This window comes from Hippoglossus stenolepis, chromosome 23 (genome assembly GCF_022539355.2).
Source record: "Hippoglossus stenolepis isolate QCI-W04-F060 chromosome 23, HSTE1.2, whole genome shotgun sequence".
NCBI classification, from domain to species: Eukaryota; Metazoa; Chordata; class Actinopteri; order Pleuronectiformes; family Pleuronectidae; genus Hippoglossus; species Hippoglossus stenolepis.
Genome location: NC_061505.1, coordinates 7,754,716 through 7,777,314, shown reverse-complemented (window position 1 = coordinate 7,777,314; position 22,599 = coordinate 7,754,716). Strand labels below are relative to the sequence as shown.

Sequence of the window (22,599 nt, the reverse complement as noted above, 5' to 3'; positions counted from 1 at the left end):
GATTTTGTGGAGGGGTGGGGCATGACCCAAGGAAGAAACCATTTAATTGAGTGGAGTGGATCCACTTTTCCATTTTCTTTAATATGTCGACATAGGGTGTTAGCATTGGTGGGGGTGTAAAATAACTTCTGAATGCCATTGTTGTTCCCTCTTATCGGCTTTGGGAAAGTTGCCGTTTGAAGGCCTTTATTTAGACACCAGATTTAAAACTGGTATACTGTGAAATTCAAAGATTTACCTGGCACAACTGGTTTGGCAGGATCTTGAGTGTAATGGGGCGTCCTTTAACTGGTGCATGTTTGCATTTGTAATCATGCGAGTTAGCTTTGTTTCCAGTCACAACATTGCATTTCAAGTGAGTGGGGGAACTAATAGCTAACATAACAACGTTTGTTGTGTTTACTTCTTTAATTTCCTTCATTTTTCTTCAACTCTCATAAAGAATTCTTCTGAGGAATCTGGTAATTCAATGACTGTGGCCTCCAGCTCCTCGATCAGAGCGAGGCTGTACTGTCCCTCCTCCGATCTGTAATTTTCTACTCATATGAGTTCATGTGAGGATTTGCTCTTTGTATCTTCATTACTGTTCACACACAGGGTCGTGCAGCTCTCTCGTCACTGTGGGATCCCATTTTCCCAAACGTTCTCTCTGCCCGCCCTCATAAACTGGCATCCTTCATGGGAAAGAGATGTGATCCCCTTGGGAAAGGAAAAAAAATGCACCAGCACCCCCGCTCCCATCACTGCCCACTTGTATAATTCTTCATAGTTTTCTAGATGTTCCTATCCGATCAACAAATGTGTTTCAACAAATCCACACACACAACCAGACAAGGCATTCCCCCCTCAAGCCCTGATGTGCATGATCCAAGTTGGGATTCACCCTTTTAGCTCAAAATCTCAACCCAAAGTAACATATAAACGTTCCCGGTGCCATTTAAGTTCAAACTTCAAGACTTTCCACCAAAACCCTTCCTCTGCAACTCAAAGCAGGTGTAACACGGCCTGAAACTTTAGCTCAAGTGATTTGGTTTAAGAGGTAAAGGACCTCTAATATCCGGTGGGGGGGGATTAGGATGCAAAATTGGTGAGTTTTCTTTGGCACCCTCTTAAAGCCCCCCCGATCCCAGAGCTTCAATGAAAACACGATCAGGATTTGGATGGATTCCACCGCAGCGGTTGTAATTTTGGGAGGTTTGAATTACCATTAGGCCTCATCCACCTGAAAGTCTGCATGCAAAAGATAGAGCTGGATTTAGTCCGGGTCATGGTGGAGAAACGGAGGGATAGAGTGTCCACATGTTGAACAAATATGATACAAGTTTGATTTCCTGTCTCTTTTGAAAATCCATATTTGTCATCAACCCTAATGGATATGGACATTTTCTGAAAGGTACCTGTTAATGTGAGGGAGTGTAAGAAAATTATTGAACCTTACGGCTCTCAGCTTTCAGCCCCGATCTTGACTTAGGAAAAACAATGTATTCCTCATTATTATTCAAAACTTGTTTTTAAGGTTTCTTCAGTATCAACTAATTCAGCGTGTGTGAAGCGAGTACTGAAACGTTTTACTTCATTAAAAGTCCCCAAAAATATATACAAATGTTCTGAAGTAGAAGTAATAAGTACTTCCTTTTGAATTTACTTTATGTATTAAAAGTATAAAGTACCTGCAGAGAGTAGCCTTTTTCCTAATGCAATGCAACAGAGGAAATGTACTTTTTTTGCACGAGAGATTAAAAAAGTAAACAAGGGTTTAAATGATTAAATACTGAATAGGCAATTGTCAAATCATTTTTTTATTTTGAAGATAAGCAAAGTGTTTTGTTGCCAAACAGTCTGGATAGTTGTTGATCAAGATAATGTTCAATTTCCTCACAAAACATTGTGCAATTATAGCCACCAAAAAGAAAAATACATGACTACACCCCCATAATACCTGTCCTTATTCAGTGTGCAGAAACATTTAATGCTTTGGGTATTTCAATTTTATGTTTCCACGCAATAAGTGACATTAAAGATGGTTAAAACACAACAAAACATCCTTTATTTCTTATGTCCCTCCCTGTGCTGTGGTGTTACTCTTCACCAAACATTTAACCCAGACATTGAAGAGTTGGAAACCCACACCGCTGACATAACACCGCGCTTTTGTCTTGACTTGTCTCTGATTACTGCAGCGTTCAGCCTCCCAGCCCCCACATACATACCCTGTGGGGATAGCCACCTGTCTCAGCTGACTCCTGGGATGCCTCCCTGGCCTAACAGACAGCCCTTTGTGCTGGGGGAGGGGCTGGTGGTGCTGGGGGGGGTTAAAGCCTCTTAGCAGGCTGTTACTGATAGGACTCAGGAGACTTGTGCTGTCGGGGTGGGGAAGGGGGTGTGGTTACAGCAGTGTGTTACAGTGAGGTAGTTCACCTCCTGTCTTTTGTATTCCTCATTAAGCGTGTGGATAGGGTTCATATGATGTCATGCAACCTTGGTGGGTTGTCGTGCATGTGAAGGTTTGCGCAGGGTGACGGTTAATCCATGTGGTCGATACGGCAGCGCCTGCACGCCAAGGTGACATCAGCTTCAACGCACACAGTCGGGGGGGCGAATGCAAGCGAGAGGCAGCGGCTGACCTCACAGTGTTCAGGCCGCTGGCAGTTAATGATTCCCTCTGTACAGGATCATCGCTGGAATCGCCGGTGCACCACTCGCTGACAGTTCATTCCCCCTCCACCTTACCCGAGTCCTGCGGCCACATGGGTGTGGATGTTGTACTTTTGCAAAAGAGCCTAATGAAGACGAATGATGGCGCCCATTGCTAATAGGGTAGAAGTCCTGCAAGAGCAAGGTAGATTTCCTGGCCTTAAAAAAAAAACAAAACGAAGAAGCCATTCAGTTTTCTCCGCCAATGGCTTCTCAGGAACATGTCCATGTGATACTGCTTTCTTTAGGGGAATGCACCTTGTCAGATATGACCTCACATGACCTAGGTATGGAACTTTGGTCACGTGATAAGATATGGTCATATATATGAAGGGAACATGACCCCAGGAGATAACATTGGATATGACCACCTGTTTGTTTTTTAAGAACTTCATTTCTTTGCCTTTAGTCAATAGCGCCAGTGTGAAATAAGTCCACAGATGGGAAGACACCACGAGACACATGAGACACAAGCTGTGTCCCAATTCAAGGGCCGTCTCCTTTGGTGGACGCGCTCTACGCAGCCCGTGCAGGAGGCCGTGCACGTAGACCTACAAGAAATGAGAAACGGAGGATTTTCCTATTTGTTTCACCAGCTTATTTACGCCCTCACCACCCAGATGGCTAATTTGTTAGCTGCGTCCCCAGCATGCAATAAGTCCCGGGATAAGTTTGCCCAAGAGGGATCCAAGAGGAGCCCTCAATTCTAGTAAGTGATCCTTGAGTTGTGGATATTTTAGCACAGACACTGAACGTGTTTCCGAGGTCATGCTGCACCTCTGATGTTGCATGTGATAATATCTGAATCATTTTATACAAAACACGTGGCACAACAGAGCAGCGAAAAATGGGTTGAAGAAAGTTAAATGAACCGTTAGCTTCTCGTTCTCTTTCTCTCTTCTACAGGGTTGGAAAATTGAATCCATGGGGGATTTCTGGATCTTGGCAAGTGATGCGGCATAGCAGGGATTCCACTGCAGCCCACTTCTGAAAACAGTGGGAGGATAGATGTGCGGCTGCAGGACTCTGCAAAAGACAGTTTTTTCTGTTGTCGCCGGGGACGCTGATGTCCTGTCTTCAGATTCAAACTTTTTATGTCACCGTTAATCTGTGCTAAGGATCCATTTTCTTTTCATTTTCATTATCTTCTGCACTGAATTTTATTGTTGAGAGTCATGTGTTTTGCAGATTTAATTGATCACGTCCGTTGGTTAAACTGTTGTGCATTCCAAGTATTCGTGCTCTGCAGCTATACACGGCCTCGGTGATATTCAGCAGCTCAACCGTCAACAAACGCATGTTGATGGTGTCGCCATGGCGAGACGAAGCCTGTCAAGTCATGTGAAAGTGCCCCCTAATGATGCCATGTGTTAGCACGGCCCTGCAGCCACGTCTGTTGTCGGTGCAGCAGTTTGTCTGTCAACAAATAGAAAAAACGCGCCGGCTTCAGTGCTTTCACAACAGCAGCCGACCGGGGCCCTAGAAGTCATTAAATACATCAGCCAGGCCAAGTGGCAATTTCACCCAAATCAGTCCCGTTTTATCGTAAACGAGGAGGAATCGCGGTGCCTCTTGTCGTTTGATTCTCCTTTAGGAAACGAGATCGACGCAGCAGCACATCAGGAGAGCGTAAATCAATTCAAGCGCTCGCAAATAACAGGTTCATGCAAGTCTGATGGAAAGTTTTCCCCTCGAGGGGTTGAGTGCTTCGTCGGCTCACGACATATTTCCCTTTGATGTTTTTTCGGACACGTGCTGCGTGATTCTGCCTCTGATCGAACAGCCTCACGCGCCTCCCGAGCAGTAGGAAGAGTTTTCATTACTGAGGAAAGATTAAGATACGAGTGACTTCCATCTCTGTTCAAACTTCAACTGCAGCATGTTCCCAATTGTTTTTTTGGACTTGTGTTGTGTAGGTGTGATCGGTATTCGCTTGGAAATTCCTTTCAGTTATGCTCCACGTACCCGGAGTGCAGGTGCCGTGTCATAGGGTTCTTTAACAGCCCTTTAAAATCTCTTCCCCTGAAGTAGGTTTACAGAACGAGCCAGACCGAAGCATGTGTTCTTATCTTCAGAGGACGTGCAGCATTGTCACCGAGTCACATTTCTGTCTTTATTACCGACGTGCCCTTCAAACAGAGGCATGTCAGATAGCCATCAATGGATTCCAGTCTCAAAGCCACCCATGGGTGCTCCTTTTGGCAGCAGGGTGGGTGGGTAGGGCAGAAGAAACATGCTCCTCTCCCTTCTCTGCCTGATTTCACAGTGATAAGAGGACACGGTTTCACCTGTTTAACACTTGGAATCCACTCAGGAAGTAAAAAAAAAGATCCATCCGGCATCTGTGATGTTGAGGAAGAGGAGAAAGAACGTGCAGTGGCAGAAAATGTTTTAACAGAACACACACACACCAGGCAGGAAACACAGGGATATACGTTCACCTGGTACAGGGACATGTAAACACGCTTTAAAGCACTGCTGAGGCCTGCACTCAGCCGGCTGTGGTCTCATTTAGAGGCAGGTGGGAAGTCCTCGCGGCTTCACCCCCGTGGGGAACATCCTCATAAATCAGAGCCGGATTTAAAGTGCAGCGTACCCATGTGCTGTCACGGCAGCGTTTGCAGAGGCAGCAAAAACGGCTACATTTATTGCTGCTGTTGGACAAACAGAAATATTTTGAAGCACGAAACTTATGTTGTGGGGCTTGTGAGGTCCAGTGGTTTTCATGTGTTTGTCTAAGAACTTTTCAACAAAGTCTACAGACTCCGGACGTTACCCTCCACCAGCTGCTTGGCTCGCTTGGATGCTGCTCAAACAGATAAGATGCTAACTCAAATAAACTCTGCAGGCTTCAAAGTGATGAGTTGCTCAACTCCGCAGAGGCTGGGTTTTTATGACTTTATCGAGCCTCCGTGACACTAGAACAACAATTACAGGTCAGGTGATATAAGGGTTTGCCGGTAATGACTTGGTGAGATGCCACATCAGAAGAAGAAAGCTGCAGGTCGACAGGTTTGAATGCGAGGGAGATGTATCGTCTTTATCTGCCACCGGGGGTTGACAGCTGCCGGATGACTTATGTGTCACCCCGCCGCCTCGCTTTAAAATTCACAATTGTAACCCAGTTTTAAATAGAGGGGTTAAAGCGTGGGCTGTAACTCTGAGACTGATAACGGCGGCACTAAACATGTCGTCCTCGGAATAATAATAAAAGGAGCCGGGCATGAATCAAAAGTTAAGACATTCGAGTCAGAGCCTGAGCGAGTATTACTCTCAGAAAAAGGTTATTTACGGTACACCATTTAATTTAAACGCCCGTTCCGATGTAATGGCGCAGGCAGGTTGGCTGAATGAAGATGGAAAATGGGCTCGAAACAGCAGCGAGGGCCGGAGGCGTAAATGGGCTTTTATCGTCGGCTCATTTTTCCATCCTGCCTTAAAAATCAATATGATGCCTTTATTTTGAAACCAGCGGTGCGAGGGAGATGGTCGTCGTCAATAACACAGGCCATTAACAAATGTGGGACAAGCACACTGCTGTGTGGCTGCAGGAACTCTGGTATGTCACGCTACTGCATTTTAGCCACATTAGTGGTTGGCTCTATTGTGTCGGGTTGTCCACACCATTTGTTCCCGCTATTACATCTCAGCTAGTGGACGGCTTGTCGTGAAAGTTTATACAGATATTCATGGGCCCAGGAGGATGAATCCCCTGACTTTTCCTTTAGTGCCACCATGAGGTTGAAACGTGCATTTAGTAAAACGTCTTGATAATTATTGGATATTGGCAAATTTGTTTCCAATGTTGATGGTCCCCAGAGGGTGAACCCCCATTGTGACTTTTCATCTAGTGTTCCAAACGTATAAAAACTTTCAATGACCCAGTTTTCATTGTCCACAGAGGACGATATTTAATGTGGTGATCCCCTGACTTTCTCTCTAGAGCCAGGATGAGGTTCTTACAACAATTGGATACTTTGCTTAAAGACATAGAACTTGGAAAACTTTAACGCTAATCTGCTTTAGCTTTAGCATCACTCTTTTTTCTTTGCTTTTCGTTTATTCTGTAAATATTGAAGCATCGCACTCAAATCACCACTTTGTTATAATAAGGGAAGAGTTCTTTGCATGAGTCATTTGATTCCTCGCTGTCCTTTTCGTCTCTGTCTGTGTTTTCTGTGCACGCTGGTTCCACAGTCCTTCAGCCTCGTCCTTCACCGAGGTCGGATCCGTGCGCCTCTCGTTTGGCAAACACAGGTTGATTCTTCTCCCCCGGGCTCTGCAAACACTTCCCAGGAGCTGTGTCACCACATTGCGTTACACACAGCTCATAAACCGGTGATTACACACTCGGCCTTATCGGCTCTCGGTGATGTAATTTGGAGCTGTGACTGAAATGCAAACATTCCAGGTGAAACACGCAACAGTGGGGTTTTAGACACGTGGTGGCCTTATGGTGGAGTAGCGGCCTGTTATCAGCCCGGTCAAATAGAGATGGACTGGAGTTTACATGGGTGGGTCGTTAAAAAAACCGTCTTGTCTCCCGTGTTGTTTTTGTCTTGGCCGAGGCGACTGTTTGCTTTGCTAACATGTAATAACCGCGGTTAAGTGCTCGCCAGCCGGCGTTTAACGTCGGGCGTTTGCTGTTCCCTCATCGAGCACGCGGTCTGTCATCTGTGTAAACACGCTCGTCCGCCCTCGCACTGCGCTTTGTGCAAACACGCTGCAAAAAGGTGAGGAGGTAATCCAATCCTGCATGATGTCGTCACCCGCTTTGGTTAACTCCCAGATTTATTTAAACAGTGAAGGAACGTGAGACCGGGTGCTTGAGCTGTGGCTCTCCTCGGAGCGTGGAAGAAAAGAAACAAACCTCACCGTAAATCATGATTACATCCAGCTTCCTGCTCGCAAAGTATGACTCTGGCATAATTTAGGGTTATGAAGAAGAAGAAGAAGAAGAAGAAGGGAAGCCTGTGTGTGTTTACTCAGGAAACTGCAGTTGCCATCTATTTTAAGCGCTCGGGTCATATTTATTTTTTGTTTGTTCTGGAAGCAAGACACCAAAGTGGGATCTGTAGAAGTAAACAATTGAAATGCGAGACGAGTTTGTCAGGCAAATATTTTTTCATTACTCAGTTCATTCTACTGGGAATAATTCCTCACTCCCGGCTCGAGTTGAAAGACTTGTTCAGCAGACTCAGGTAATGTTTCCCTTAAGGTTTGGACTCGTTTCCAGTTGTCTGTGGTTATCATTAATCATTAAGTCAATAACGTTCCATCAAACATATCAGTCTGGCAAAAAACCAGGAACTCGGGTAATGAGTCTCTTCCTCGCATTCCAATCTTTATCAGGCATTTAATTGTTCCGGATTCAAAGACATTACACGAAATGGCATTTGACATGTTTGTCTCGGCGGGTGGATTCCATTGTCACCAACAATCACCACCCGATCTGTGGACAGTTACACCATTGTGCTGGGAGGAAGGAGCGCTGAAGAGAAACTAATGCACGCTGACTCAGACAGTGCAGATATTTCCGACGCGCCTGTGATGTGCTAATCTCCCTGACAGCCGAGATAAAGATTTGAGGCAGCAGTCGACGCGCAGGAAGGTCAAACGATTGCTGCAGGAAGCTGGTTTGAGTAGCTCTTTAAAAGCCGGTGAAGGGAAAGTCTTGTCTGCTTGTAGAGAGCGAGCAGCGTTTTTTACACCACCACAGTGGAAACTTAATTATGTTTGCTAGTTCGCGCACGCAAGAGCGAGGCATTGTGTGGGAAGGCTCGGATAGACGACCTTGTTGAGGCCCTCTGTTCTCCAAGACAAAAAAGAGCCTCGCCGTGTAAAGGAGATGTCTGATCCGTGCAAAAGATAGCAGGCTCTTTTCCATGACGTTGGAGAGTCCACGAGGCCGATCGGGCAGTCGGGGGATGAACGGTGTAGAGGTGGGTGAAGTGTTTGAGTCCACAAAACACTTTTGGAGTTTCAGGCGTAAACAGGGTTGCAGTCAAATCCAATACAATTGAAGCAAATGGTGACCGCTTCTTCAGACATGAATAAAACAACAGTAAAACATAAAATGCCTCCATACGGCTCCCGACATTCAAATTTGACTCCAAACGGTGCGTATATATAATGAGCAGATTTGAATTTTTCTGTGAACTCTCCCTTTAAGCGCTGTACTTCATTTGTGTCCCCGTTTGCTCTCTGATATTCAGAAACTAAATTGGGCAAACCCGTGCTCGCAGACAAACTGGCTTGGTGATGTGCCATTGTGCATGTTTGCTGAGTAAGCATGACCCAATTATCAACTAGTGTGCTTGTCGTCTTGATGGCCGGAGCGGATGCTGGCATGAGTCACGGCGATGCCGCCTGTTTTCAATGTTTAAACAGGCGGCAACAAGCTTATTTCTTTGAAGCTGTGGGGGTCAAACGCATTAGCGATGCAGATGACGGTGTGTGTGTGCGCAGCAGGACGTGAAAAGCGTCTGTGATATTTACGCGGTCAAGAAGTCTTGTTCCTTGGAAAGTCCCCGTTCAGCCCTTTTAAGTGAGGTGGCTTTGGCGCCATTGTCGCTGAAAAGTGACACCAGGTGCCCGCATTCAAGTCGAGCGTGACTTCACAGCTGCAACATCTGATCTCACATCTGAGGCCTGTGCAAACGAGCCTTGTGTAAACCAGCCGGCGTCTCCTGAACCTGCGGGGGAGGTTTTAATCTCCAAACCGCTGGGACCGACGCGAACAGGTGCTCGGTCGGACGCTCAGCTGTCGAGTGCAGTCCGGAGCTGAGGCTTGCGGTGGAGGCGGCAGCTGCCGGGGGGGGTCTCGACCTCGGGGTGAAGGAGCCGAGCAAGTGTGCTCCCACTGTAAAGGCGCTGCAGTGTTCGTCTCTCAGTAGAACCCCATTAGACACAGGACTTCAAAGGTCCTGAGTGACGCGTGTGATGAACTGGTAGCCCCCCCCACCCCCCCTCTTTGCCGTAAACCAACGTATGGACGTCATGCGTCGGACCGAGCATGCGACAGGTTGTGAAGCAGCTGCGCATGTTCTCTCAAGTCCCTGTTGACAACAGAGGGCCTATTCAAACAAGACCATACGTGCAGCTCCACACGGCCTCACATCCTTTATCTACTAATCTTTATTCAAGTGCTAATAAAGACGCCTTGTTATCTTTTTTTATCTATGAATCGTGTGCTGCTCATTTAATTTCAACTCGCCTCAGCTTCTGACTTTCATTTTAAATGTGACCTCCGGGCGACTGTAAAATGCCTTTTATCTCCCAGATTTAAAAATAGAAGTGATCTCACTGATGTTACGGCAGATGAGATGTGTCCTGTGAGATCGCCCGAGCGTTTCCACCAGGAAGCGGTTGAGATGGACCAAAAGCTGGTGCACTGTGAAAGCTGCCCTCCGTTTTTTTACAATGCTCAATGACTATCATTCATTTGATAACATTATATGGTCGTGTTAGAGTTTATGGTTCATTTGGCTGCGGGTGTGATGGGCTGGTTTTCCCGGAGGATTTAATGACGGCGCGTGTTATTGACTCACATTAACTCGACAACGCAAAGTTGCTGGAATCCAAAGGTCACTTTTATTTAATTCAGTGTGAATAAATCCAATACCGTCCCCTTGACAGTACCAGAGCCACATTTTAAGGTGAAAAGAAAGATAACAGTCAACTTTCTCCTGCACTAGACAACACAACAGGATCCTTCAGGACTTCCTAAAACACTGGATGTCTTTGTTTTGGGGTAAACAACATGGTCAAAATGAGCTCAGGTCCGTTATATAATCCACCTGACAACAAGAACCACTCGTCCATTCCGACCCTAAATAGCAGATCGTTTTTACTTTTCTGTGCACTTTCATCAAGCGAACAGTAATTAATACTTTAAAAATCCAAGTACTTTGACGTAATACGTGTATATCAGCTTTAGCAGCACTATATCTCAGTGAATAGGTCACACACACACACACATACATGCACACGCTCACAGTTCCTCAACTAGTCAAAGTGTGTACAAAAAAAAAACAAACCCAAACAACAACAACACTCCAAGGATTTCACATCTTTCCCTTCAGAAATGCGACAACACACAGTGTATTTACAATAGCAGACGGTTTCGCCCCCGGAGCACGTGGAGAAATGCTCTGGAGGCCGCGTTCGCTGAAACAACAGTGACTTGGTGACGAGTGGCGTAAAAACCAGTTACAGCAGCATCAGCCTTTTCAGGGAATTCAAAGTAGGGGGAATTACCAACGGCCGTGCAGCGTAAAAGGCGAATAATGCTGTTTTTCGGCTAATACAGTCATTAGCTCGGCCCTGCTAATTTATTTGTTGCCTAAAGGAGAGAATACTGTCATGCTCTGAATTTAGTTGGAGGTGATGCGCACCTCAGACTGTAAAAATAAAACAAAAATAGACCTCCGCTCTGTAGAAATACTCCGATATTGCTTCTATTTGCTTAAAAGTGTCCAGTGACTATTTCAATCCAGAGCCATGGAGTGTGTCTAATACTGTTTACCACATGATAACTAATTCAAATAAGAAGATAGTTCAAAATTCTTATTTCTGCAAGACATACGATTCGAGCATGATTTGTGTGATTGATTTAGTGATACATGAAATATACTGTATGCAAGTCTCCATCTAGTAGGCTTCATGGATCACAGTGTTCAGAGCTACATTGGGCAACAGGCTGCTTCATTATTATCAGTGTGTGGTTGTTCATATGTCAGTTTGCATCTGGTGCTTTCGAACACAATCGCCCAGATGGGAAATACTGCTGGTGTGAGCTCTATTGTGTGTGTGTGTGTGTGTGGGTGTGTGTGTGTGTGTGTGTTTGTATTTGTGTTTGTCTATGAAAGCACAGTGAGCGTGACAGTTCCTTTGGTTCTCTTCAGGATGCCGACAGCTTCTTCGTGAGTGACGCCCTCCAGGGTTTGTCCGTTAACGGCCATGATCTGGTCTCCTCGTTTCAGGCGCCCGTCCTCCGCCGCTGCTCCCTGAACACACACGGACGTAGGAGTTTTGAATAACGACGCCCAATGTGGGGGTTCTGAGGAGATTTGCTCTTGCGACTTTCTCGACTCACCTTTCCAAAAACGGTTTTCACATAGATGGGCAGGTCTCCGTGAGGGCTTCCGTACCCGCCGACTATACTGAAGCCAAGTCCGTCTGGTCCTCTGTCAAGAGTGATGCTCTTATACTGAGGGGGGCTAAAGGAAAGACATAATTTTAAATGGTGTACTATTTAAAATCTAGTTTAATAGTTCATACAAGCTACTCTATTACACATCTAAGGGCTACTAACAAAAAAGAGGCTACATCCACACGACTACTTTTTTTAGTTCCATGCCCCCGTTGTCGCCACATTTACAGCTTCCAGAGTTTTAGAGCCTTTTAAAACTGAGAAATGTGGAAATGCTGCTGGCCCCGTTTTCAGTTAGAAAATGTTTGGAAGCAGTCGCCCGCCTCTCCTCCCTGATTGATTGTTATCAGTCACATCTCGAATACCAGCGGTGAAGGCAGAAACCCTGTAAACACTTACTGTCGGCAGCAGATCCACCTCGTTATCGACCCAAGAGAAAATAAAAAATCCCTGCTCATGAATTTTCCCTATTGTTGTTTCTCGTTTGGTAGTATTTTTTTCTGCAAGTGAGCAAAAAAAACGGCGGCGCAGACAATCTGCTTTCCTGTTTACACCGGCACACACATGCCCAGTGTATGTGAATGGTCACGTGACGTAGACATGTGCATTGAAATCATTGTTTGTCACAGAAAACATAGTAAAATGGATGTAACCACAGACTAACACAGGGGTAAGGATGGATTTCTTTATGACATATCCATGTGTAATAACCAGTTCATACCCTATGTCATCCTGGAAGATGCAGCTGGGTGTGAGTCCTCCTGCCGCCTGCTCCTGAGAGGGACCCGTCACGGTCGTGTCACCACCTGCTACCACCTACAGGTGCAGCAACAACCACACACTGTTACGGTCACGGTACACTTCACAGACTGACAAGACAAAAGACAATGATAGTGGTGGTAGTGCAGGACGAGGGAGAAGGAAGGACGGAGGATTTATGGTATTTCAAAGTCTGCCGCTAGTAACCTTATACTGTTCCTTTTAGGGGAAAAGATAAAAGGTAAGTATTTAGCAGAAGTTTATCAGCAGTTTATGGAACTGTGTTTGCTGTTTTTTATCTAATAAGAACAGAAAAGGTGACAGAGTGTGTGTGTGTGTGTGTGTGTGTGTGTGTGTGTGTGTGTGTGTTCAGCGAGACCTGCAGCTGGATCGTGCCCGTGGCGTTCTTGAGGAGAGTGACGGCCTGTGAGTGGCTCATGCTTTCAGCAGAGGTTCCACAGATGCTGACAATTCGGTCCCCAATCTGGGAAAAAACGAGTGAACATGAGGGAAAACAACAACCTGGCAATTTCTGCAGAGGAGCTCGATTTCAGCCTTTTTCAAGGGAAAGTTCAGAAACAGCTCAGAAACTGTTAGTAACAATTACACAGCTTTTTTTTTTTCCTTTGACTTCAGTGACAAACTGCACAACGAGAGGACACGAGACTTCGGCCGACGCTACTCGAAAATGTTTAATTCACCACCAGACAATACAAATGCACGACTATGCCTGGGCTGAGCGGAGTAATTTCATTATGTGGCGTTCTCATCTCTCTTTCTGTCTGAGAAGACAAAGCAGCATGAATATACCATTCAATATCCCCCCACCCCCACCCCTATTCATTTCAATGAGCCCTTCTGTAGACTTAATAATGCGAATGCAGGAGTGGGAGATTTACGATCGATGTTCGCAGCGGGCCATTGTCCCGCTCGCGTCTGTGTCGCACACGCAGACACAATTGTTGGTTTCTCTGTCGTTTAACTGCAAAGGTCACGGCTACAGGCAGCCGGCTCCTGACCTTTGGGACGATGTAAAACTCCTACTGGCCAAAGTGAGTGGGAACAAGTCCGGCGTGAGGAATAGGCATTGACGTTCAATACCACACAAAAATGACTGGTGTGACTGGAATGCAGTTTATGCGTATGTTTGTTAGTTAGCAGGATTCCACAAAAATACAGATTTACCACCAAACTTGGTGGAAGAATGCAGTGTGGGTCAGGAAAGAAGCCATTAAATGTTGGTGTGGAAGCGGATCAGGGTGCAGATGCAGGAATTTGTTTTCACTTTTGTTTTTTTATTCTTAGGGGAAAAATAGTTCATGGATCTTGATGGTAAAAAAAATGAGGGAAGTTTTTGGGACTGATAATTACGAGTGTGAGCAATTTGCTGCAAATGCATTTCCCTTTGAGCAGGTTTTGTATTTCATGGCTGCTGAGAGGGGAGCAGGAGGTCTCGTACCTTCAGCTGCTGGGTCTGAGCGGCCAGGCCGACGGGATTCATCATGGCGATGAAGATGGGTATATCACCCAGGGGGCTGCCCACTCCGCCTGCTATGCTGATCCCCAGGGAGTCACTGGGACCTTTGGTGAACTCCACCGCTCTGGTGTCCTGTTGCTCCGGGGCTGAGAGGAAGTGAAAACAAACACAATGCTTGAGCGGATTGTTGTTGTTTTATCACATGGCCCCGTGGATTAAATGTCTGCTTGTTACTTTATGCTCGCAGAAGTCGGACAACTTACATTCCGGACATTCCTGGCTGGTCTTGTCAGGGTCGACAGGAAGGCTTCCAGAGTCTGAGCACGACTGAGAGGCGGCCACCTTGGAGATGCCTGTTTCACTCATCTGAAACAGAAAGCGTTTAGGGATGTTATTGTCCTTTGCAGCCGTTTTCTGCCGTCACCGAAATGATAGATGTTAGAGGAGAGGGGAAATTACCTGACTGGTTTGAGATAGCCTTCTTTCAGAGTGGAAAGGACCAGCTTTAAACCTCCCCACCTCCATGTTTATAGGCCCCACGCAGCACTGCAACAGTAAAAAACTACTTATTTAAAATGTCCTGGTCACACACAGTAAGAAGATGTTTTATTAAAATACACGACGTATACATTTCAATGGCGGAAAGCAGCGTTTTTTGTTCGCAGTAACCGACTCGGACATTTGCGTTCTCACATGCAGCCCCTCCAGGATGATTTCAGGACTCCAGTGCACGTGTGTGAGCAGCTCGGGACAGATTTACCTTCAGCAGCGCAGCCACGGCCTCCTGAGTGGCCGACCTGACGTCCTCGCCGTTGACCGACATGATCTGGTCGCCCTGCGTCAGTCGACCGTCCGTCTCCACCAAACCTCCTTTCACGATATCCGACACAAACACTCCCGTGTCGTTCCTGGTGGGAGGGGTAGAAAGAAAAACTCTGGGTTACTGCTTGTGCCTCCGTATCACTGAGAATCACGCTGAACCCCTCTCTACTCGCTGACCTTTTTCCCTGATGATACACTATTGATCCAGCAGTTTCACATTTTTTCCTTGGGCCTCCGCACAATTGTGGCTTAGGCTTTTTTTGTTTTTTTGGGGGGAGAAACCACTGCCACACAGCTTGGGAAATGGAATATCTAATAGCTATGAGTGTGTGTAACCTCGATAAATGTGTTTTCCATCTTGGATCGTGTGTATAGTCTTACTGTGGACATTCTGCAGTCAGACACAACTGCGTATTATTTAGAAAAAAACATAATCTGGCCTGTAACTTGTAGTTAAGTATATATTGAGCCTTTATGAGAAGTATATTCTAGTCTTTGTTTTTCTTGAAAGATTGAATGATGGTTGTCGACACCCTTCCAAAGTTAGCTGTGATGATTGTCACATGTCCCACCACCAATTTTGGTTTCGCTGCTCTCCTATCTGACACAGTGGCTGCTTGTGGTTCGCCTAAATCTACACATCATGCTGTCTGTCCCACCACAGTTTGAGTTGTAAAATGAAATAGGGTTTGTAGAGTTTGGCTTCAGTCAAAGGTCAACATCGTCCATATGTCTGCTTTGCTCTGAGCACAGACCTTCGGGTTGTTGGCTGGACACAAGTTGACGTATCCTCGGCCTGTGTCTTTCTTTCCAAATACATATGTGAGGTGCCAGTCTCCACGTGGATAAGGACAAACAAAAAGCCCGGGAGGCGAAGGCAACTCGATCCCACTTGGTCGCCGCTGCCAGAGATGCTTGGCTGTCACAGCTCCTCACCACAAACTGCAAGCTTGCGCTTTCCGATTTAGCAGAGGGATTTTCGGTTGTCGGTTATGTTGCCGTTTTTTCCTTCTTATTGAGCATTTTAGTTGAGTTCCCCCACTTGTGTAGCAGAGCCGCTGCGACCCAGGCAATCGATTACAACTACATAAAAAAGTTGATCTGCCTACTGCTGTGTGAACTGTTCAACCTCTGACCCCCGCTTTTGTCCTGCAGTTAGGACGACCCAGACATGTGTAATCCAGAGACTGCAGACCTCAGGGTATAAAAATGTAGTTCACGGGCTTGTACGGCCTGCATAAGTCATTCTTGGGGCTTCTCCCAAAGGTGAAATCAGTCATCACACACTGAGCAGGAGCAAACTGTCAGCCTGTCGACCAGCGGGCCTTTTCCCACATGTCCCTTAACTCATAAATGCTCTACCAGAATAAAAGCCTGACATGATTTTACGTGGAAGACAGTTCCTGCTCAGACCGCTTTAAATCATCCTGCACAGCTGTGGGTTGGGAGCAACATTCCTACACACAGTGAACATGTGGTTACAGCGGTGTCCGTGGCAGAACTCTGGGGTACTGGTCGGCACTGGTGCCACTGGAAGTGACTGTAACAGAACTGGTTGGGTGCTGACTCACGTCTCATTGTTAGAAATCCATCCAGGAAGATAAATACAGCGGTAAGAAAGATGCTGTGCTGATCAGAATTTTGTGTCTACGTGAGAAAGGAGGATTTTCTTCTCAATCTACTTGGAACCAACAAATACTAAATACACAAAATTAATTTCACTGGAAAATAAACCCAGTAAAGTTGAGGTTTAAAGGGGAGGGCCTCATGACTACATCTGATTGTCTATGTATTAGTCTATTTGATTTCTCTACTCTACATTTAAATGTAAAGGTTTTTAACGACGGGTTACCTCTCATCCCGCGATCTGCGTTACAAAAGAAAAACAGAGCAGTTCCTAATTACCGCACGTTGTCACTCACAGAACAAGGTGGTTATGTTCTTCGTTGGCTTCACCTCCTTTATTATAACCTCCACCAAGGAGGTGAGGTTTTCATTGCCTGATTAAATAGAAACTACCGAACAGCTTTTCTTGAAACTTGGTGTAATGTTGGGATTTGGGCCAAGGAAGAACACACTTCATTTTGTGGTGGATCCAGGAATGTTTCATCACTTTTTTTTTTAAACATTGCAATGATTGAGATTTCTGACATTTTCCCTGATTTACCAGGAAATAATTTATATCTATGACTGTGTGAAAGTTGGTGCCTGGTGTTTGGTGACTGTTGGGCCTTGGTATTGGGTGTATACTCTCATTACTTGTTTATATACTCGCACCAAAATCACCAGCAGGCTATTACAACAATCTGAGTACATTAAAACATATTCTTAGTCCAGCAAACCTATTTTAAACTATTTGAACTTGACTCCTAATACTCAACAATAGAGAAGGTAGCTTAATCCAAAAAGCTTTTCAACTATTTTGCTGACTACACATCTCTCTCACCTCCTTCCCACGATGCTCAGGCCCAAACCCTGACCGGGCTTCTTATGCAGCTCCACGCTGAACGAGTCCCACAGGTCCTCCTCCTTGTACTGAGCCTCGTCCCTGTAGACCGCCAGCCGGACCCTCTGCGGGGTCTGCCGCAGCACGTTGATGGCTTCATCGTGACTGGCTGCGCGCAGGTCGATGCCGTTCACCTGTCCGAACACAGACGGAGTTACACACGTTGGTGCGCTGCAGCGATACTGACGCTGTTCAAAGCAAAAGCAACAGATTCAAGGTTCGTTTTGAGTTAATTTGAACTCAATTGCTTGAGCACATTTCCAATTATGAGGGCAAATTCAGCAAAGCAGTAAATCCTGTTATAGTCCTTTCATATTCTGAAAGTGGAAGCAGCAGGGGGGGGGACTGTAAAAAGTGCTAACAGCCTCATTTAATGCAAAAACTGAATTTTTCCGATCAGCAGTGAGCTCACATTTCCCCTGAAAGAAACCTGCTGATACAACTGGGTGACGTTAGAACACTTCGAGTAAAGGGAAGCAGCCTCCCCACAAAACTGTGAGAAGCTCAACTCTCAAACTTTAAGGACTCGTTCAAGGACCACATTAAACAGAGGAAATACCCCATTAGCTTGAGACGTGCAAAGGCTTGTTCCCATAGTGGCTAATGGCGTCGCTGTGGACTGGGAAAACCGCTCCTTTCACTTTCCTCTGACCCTATTTTCTAAACACTCACTTTGCTTAACAGCTTGGCTCAGGGACAGAAATGAATAGTAGAAGGTAATTAAGTCATTAGGGTGTGTGTGTGTGCGTGCGTTTGTTTGCCTTTCAGCTCCGGTCGACTGATCGAGCTTCCATAACTAAACTCCTGAGCTCCACCCCCGGCCCTGCCTCTGTGACAAAGCATGAGGTCACACGGAGGGCAAATCCAAGTTGAGCTGGGGTACTTAACTTGTCAATTCTCGGTACACATGCAAGATTTATCCTAAAGGTCACTTCCCCTGACCTTTCACTTCATTCTTCACCATATTTGTCTCATTGGTTTCAAGTGTTATATTTATATATAGTGAGAACTCAATATCGTTTTCCGGAGTTTTTTTCCTAGCATCAAACTATTTGATCTCTGACTGAACTTTGAAACCAGAGCTCTCGTGCCGGAGCTCCTCAGGCAGCCACGTCTCAGCTATCGAAAATCCTTCTTTTTTAAATTTTTTTATATCTGGGTCATAAGTGATGCTTATTATTCCGCAGCGCACCTCCAGGATTTGGTCTCCTGCCCATAGCCTGCCATCTTTGGAGGCTGCCCCTTCTTCATAAACCTCGTGGATAATGATGGCCCCCTGGAGAGAGAGAGAGAGAGAGAGAGAGGAAAAAGAGCAGAGATAAATCAGAGATCAGAAAAAAAAAAGGGTGAGCGCTGACTGTTTATTTAAAGGGAATAAGAGACAATGATTTTCATAATGATGTGGATTTATTCTGCGTTTCACATTTATTTTTTCAATTCTCCATGTGTGATGTCCCTGACTTCCAGTGTGTGTTTTCCTCGCGTCCCACTGTGTCATTTGGGGTTCAGAGGTTACATTCCAGGGCGGGATATTGTCTGCTGCGGCCGAGGCCAGACAAAGAGCTGCTCCCCCCCCAAGCCTGACTGAGCAGACAGAATAGATGGGCCGAGGAGAGGACGGCAGAGGAGCGCAGGAGGAGGAGGACGACTGTGACAACATAATTTCTACATTCCTGAGCCGCCCTGGCTATTTTGAACCTGCGCTCTACCACCACCACCGAAGGTTCTCAGTGGGTGGCATCCTGGGTGGGACAGTACAGTCACGTCACTTCTAAATAGTGGTATATTTACAGTGTATTTTTAAAAACAGCACAATTATTAGCTACATTGGTATTTTTAAGGTTGAACTTGACCAAAAGGACGTTATTTTCAGTATCCCCCCCCCTCACACCAGCTTATTAGTAAAGTGATAGGGCCTCATTAGCAGATTTGTTTTGTGTGTGTGTTGTTTCCCACCAGCAGAGTGTCGCAGCCTCCCACGATGCTGAGGCCCAGGCCTGTGCGGCCCTTGGAGATGTCGATAGTGGTCTCACAGCCGGGGATGATGGGACAGGTCGACGGGTCAGAGGCCAGAGTGGACGGGCTGGAGGAGCGACTCGGACCTGAAATAGAGGAGGTAAATGGAAGCATTGAGGTATAATATAAAGAGAGAAATGCTATTGATAAATCAGGAAATTGGTTAAGCTGTCTGTTATATATTAAAGGTTCAGTGTGTAAGATTGAGGTCGATAACTTATATGTTTTCACTAGTGTTTAATCATCTAAATTGTACAAATTGTTGTTTTCTTGTAACTGTAAGAATTCTCACTCGTGTCGGCTTCTGCCTCTGCTGGTATCAACACGACCTCGGTGTCGCTAGGCATGCTGGGTAGGCTGGCGAGGACTCCATCTGAGGAATCCCCTCCCTGGCAGGTCGACTGCGGAGAGGAGAGGAAGGAAGGTCCTTCCACTTCTGATGCACTCTGAATCTCCTCTCCACTCTCGGTGTTCCCCTCGACAGAGGCGAATCCAAGTCCTCCGTCGTCCTGTCGAAGAAAAAGTGCATTAGTTTAAAAAATAATAAAAGAGCTGCACCAGCCCCGGAAAACACAGCTGCCTATTATCTCCATCTCTTTTGTTCCTGGAGAGGACTTTCTGTGTGTGCCGCATCAATAAGCGCCCAAGATGCATCTGCTGTTTCAACACTGTCATCCCCAAATCCGCTGAATCCAGATGCTGTGGCTTTTCAAGGAATATTCCTCCATCACTTTCTCTCTTGTTTTGTCAGTTCGCCTAAATCAAAAAATAGCATGTTTTCCCCAATACCTCTTGTGGTATCTTTCCCTTTGTATTTTGTACGAGTTTGAGATATTCCCTGGCGACAGCTCTGTTTTCTTAAAAAAGACACGTCACTGCTTTCCGAATTGAAATGTGATATTTTCACAGGAATCCGACACCACAAGTGGTAGAATCTGTTCCCTTTATTTGTTGTGTCACTCTTCTCCCATTCACAATTTTCTGTTTAGTCACCCTCTTTCCTTGACATTGTCGTGTCTCCTTTCTCCGTCTTGACAGCTCGTCAGACTCGACTGCTCCCGTGTGTTCCTTCTCATTCTCTCCCGCGACGCTCCGTTGACTTTTTTGTGAACGTCTCCCTCATTATCACGCTGCTTTCACGACTTTCTCTCTCTATTATTGTCCTCAATTTTGCAAATTCAAATGCAGTAGCGTGTGTGAGTCGTGTGTAGGAGGTTTAAACCATCTCACCTCCAGCTTGATGATATGATGGAGATATTGGGAAGCATCAGCATCGCCATTAGCGGCCTCCGTTTCCAGCTGTAGGGGAATAATACAGTAGTTGGTACAGTATGAGGTAAATAAGTTGTGTGCGTGTGTGTTGGCAGGAGGGAGGACAGGACAGTGTGTGCACTACTGTTTGTGGTTTCTGGTTGAGTGGCACACAAGAAATGGGAGGAAGGGAACTCCAGGACCACCCAAAGTGACTTTTGGAAAACAATTCAGGAGCACAAAACAGCGTAGAAAGGGTAGAAATGAAATACTAAGAATGTTTTTTTTGGTGGAGTTTCCTAGTTTGTATGCAGCTGCAGGTTCACTCTGCAGCATCCCCCATGAGTCAGTCTGTTTGAGCACTTGTGTGTGTGTGTGTGTGTGTGTTTCGTGTGTGGCCACGAGCAGCGTCTTCGGTACCTCAGCGTGGGGCTCCGCTGTGTCTCCCTCGTGCTCTCTCACCGGTCCCACAGCCATCTGGTCCAGCGCCTCTGTGTTCCTGTTGCAGAAAGTCATAACTCTTGTAAATTGTCGCTCCTCCGCCGCCGTGACAGCGGAGCCGTGATTTATGTGCGCTGATCACAGTGTGTCTTTCAGGGGGTCGGGAGAGGGATGTGACTTAAACGGGAGGTTAAGTAGTGTGATCTGCTGGATGGGTTCGGAAGAGGGGGCGGTAGGCGAAACATCGGAGTCTGATATGTCGGCTGAAATATCACAATCCGATGTTACATATACTATAGATACTATACTGTATATATAGTTTTTACACAAAATAACATAAATACTTGCTTGTCAAAGAGAGATCTACATGTTTTTATGTAGTTTTTTTGTGTTCACCATTTAAAAATGTCTAAATCCTTCTCCCAGGGTCTATGTGCATTGTATTTTGGGAGATTAGTGTTCATAGACGCGTTGTTATACTTAATTTAACTTTTACAGAGTCACACTACAAATTGAAAACACCACGTTTAGTGGGCCTTGTGTAAAAGTTGATTGATTTATGATATTAGAATGAATACATTTCAATATCAACTAATAAATACCTAATAAATACTTTTTCCACACACCTGTGGATGAAACTGCTTCTCTACTTAATATTACTACAAGAACCATCTGTTAAATTACAATAGCCCCCTCTACTGGATTTTAAGTGGCATTACATTCATCTAAAACAAACTCCATTTATTATGGAAATAATGTTCTGACAGTACATTTTCACAGCTGTTGCCATGGTAATGAGTCCATAGAAGCTTAAATAGTAAAAGTATGTTTTTATACCTGACAAAGATGATTTTGACTTTTGATGGTGAGCTCTTGATTATGGAGGATGCATTCTGGTGACTGTGGCCGTACAGGACTTGCCCATTGATCTAAAAGAATAAAAAATAGTTAATTACTAAAATTAAATATGTAATCATGTAAACATTTAAGTAAATAAGTATTTAAATTCGACACAAAAAATAACTCCAACTTACCTCAAGCAGCTCGTCCCCCACCACCATGCGTCCGTCCCTGCCGGCCGCCCCACTGGGCTCTATTCCCACCACGAACACACTCATGCGAGAGCGGTCCCGGTTCCCTGCCAGGCTGAGGCCCAGGCCCGTCTTGCCTTTCTCCAGCTCAATCATGTGTAGGACACCTGGGAGGCCGCCATAGCGCTGGATCACGTTCTCTGAGAGATGGCAGACGGAGTCATACTGATGTAAAAGCCCACAATGCTGCTGAAATGCCAGATTTGTCTTGATCACGGGGGGTTGGGTATTAGTTCATGTCATGTTGCTCAAAAAAGGGGGGTGGGTGTTTGGGTTTTGCAGGCACGAAAAGTAAAAGTTTCAAATGTCAAGACTGCTTGAATTTGTTTTTTGCTTCCGTTTGCCTTCTATTTTTGTCTCGGGCCCCGTCTCCATTGTTCTCACTCAG

The 22,599-nt window shown here is 45.7% G+C and overlaps 1 protein-coding gene across 6 annotated transcripts in view; it reads right to left on the bottom strand.

The window, feature by feature from the left end:
* Positions 1-10,268: 10,268 nt before the first annotated feature.
* LOC118102438 (multiple PDZ domain protein) overlaps positions 10,269-22,599 on the bottom strand; it is a 42,522-nt gene continuing 30,191 nt past the window's right edge. For 4 of the 6 annotated variants that reach the window (XM_035148595.2, XM_035148598.2, XM_035148597.2 and 1 more), the window contains 17 exons: positions 22,155-22,351; positions 21,958-22,049; positions 21,100-21,178; positions 20,659-20,727; positions 19,721-19,937; positions 19,369-19,514; positions 18,605-18,688; positions 17,353-17,546; positions 16,759-16,773; positions 14,845-14,992; positions 14,544-14,630; positions 14,348-14,450; positions 14,067-14,230; positions 12,987-13,091; positions 12,570-12,664; positions 11,792-11,915; positions 10,269-11,702 (listed from right to left, as the gene is read on the bottom strand). In XM_035148595.2, coding sequence (XP_035004486.2) covers positions 11,556-11,702; positions 11,792-11,915; positions 12,570-12,664; positions 12,987-13,091; positions 14,067-14,230; positions 14,348-14,450; positions 14,544-14,630; positions 14,845-14,992; positions 16,759-16,773; positions 17,353-17,546; positions 18,605-18,688; positions 19,369-19,514; positions 19,721-19,937; positions 20,659-20,727; positions 21,100-21,178; positions 21,958-22,049; positions 22,155-22,351 — 2,066 coding nt within the window. In that variant the 3' untranslated portion in view covers positions 10,269-11,555. The remainder of the gene's footprint in view (positions 11,703-11,791; positions 11,916-12,569; positions 12,665-12,986; positions 13,092-14,066; positions 14,231-14,347; positions 14,451-14,543; positions 14,631-14,844; positions 14,993-16,758; positions 16,774-17,352; positions 17,547-18,604; positions 18,689-19,368; positions 19,515-19,720; positions 19,938-20,658; positions 20,728-21,099; positions 21,179-21,957; positions 22,050-22,154; positions 22,352-22,599) is intronic. The other 2 variants (XM_035148596.2, XM_035148602.2) reach the window with 1 other exon arrangement.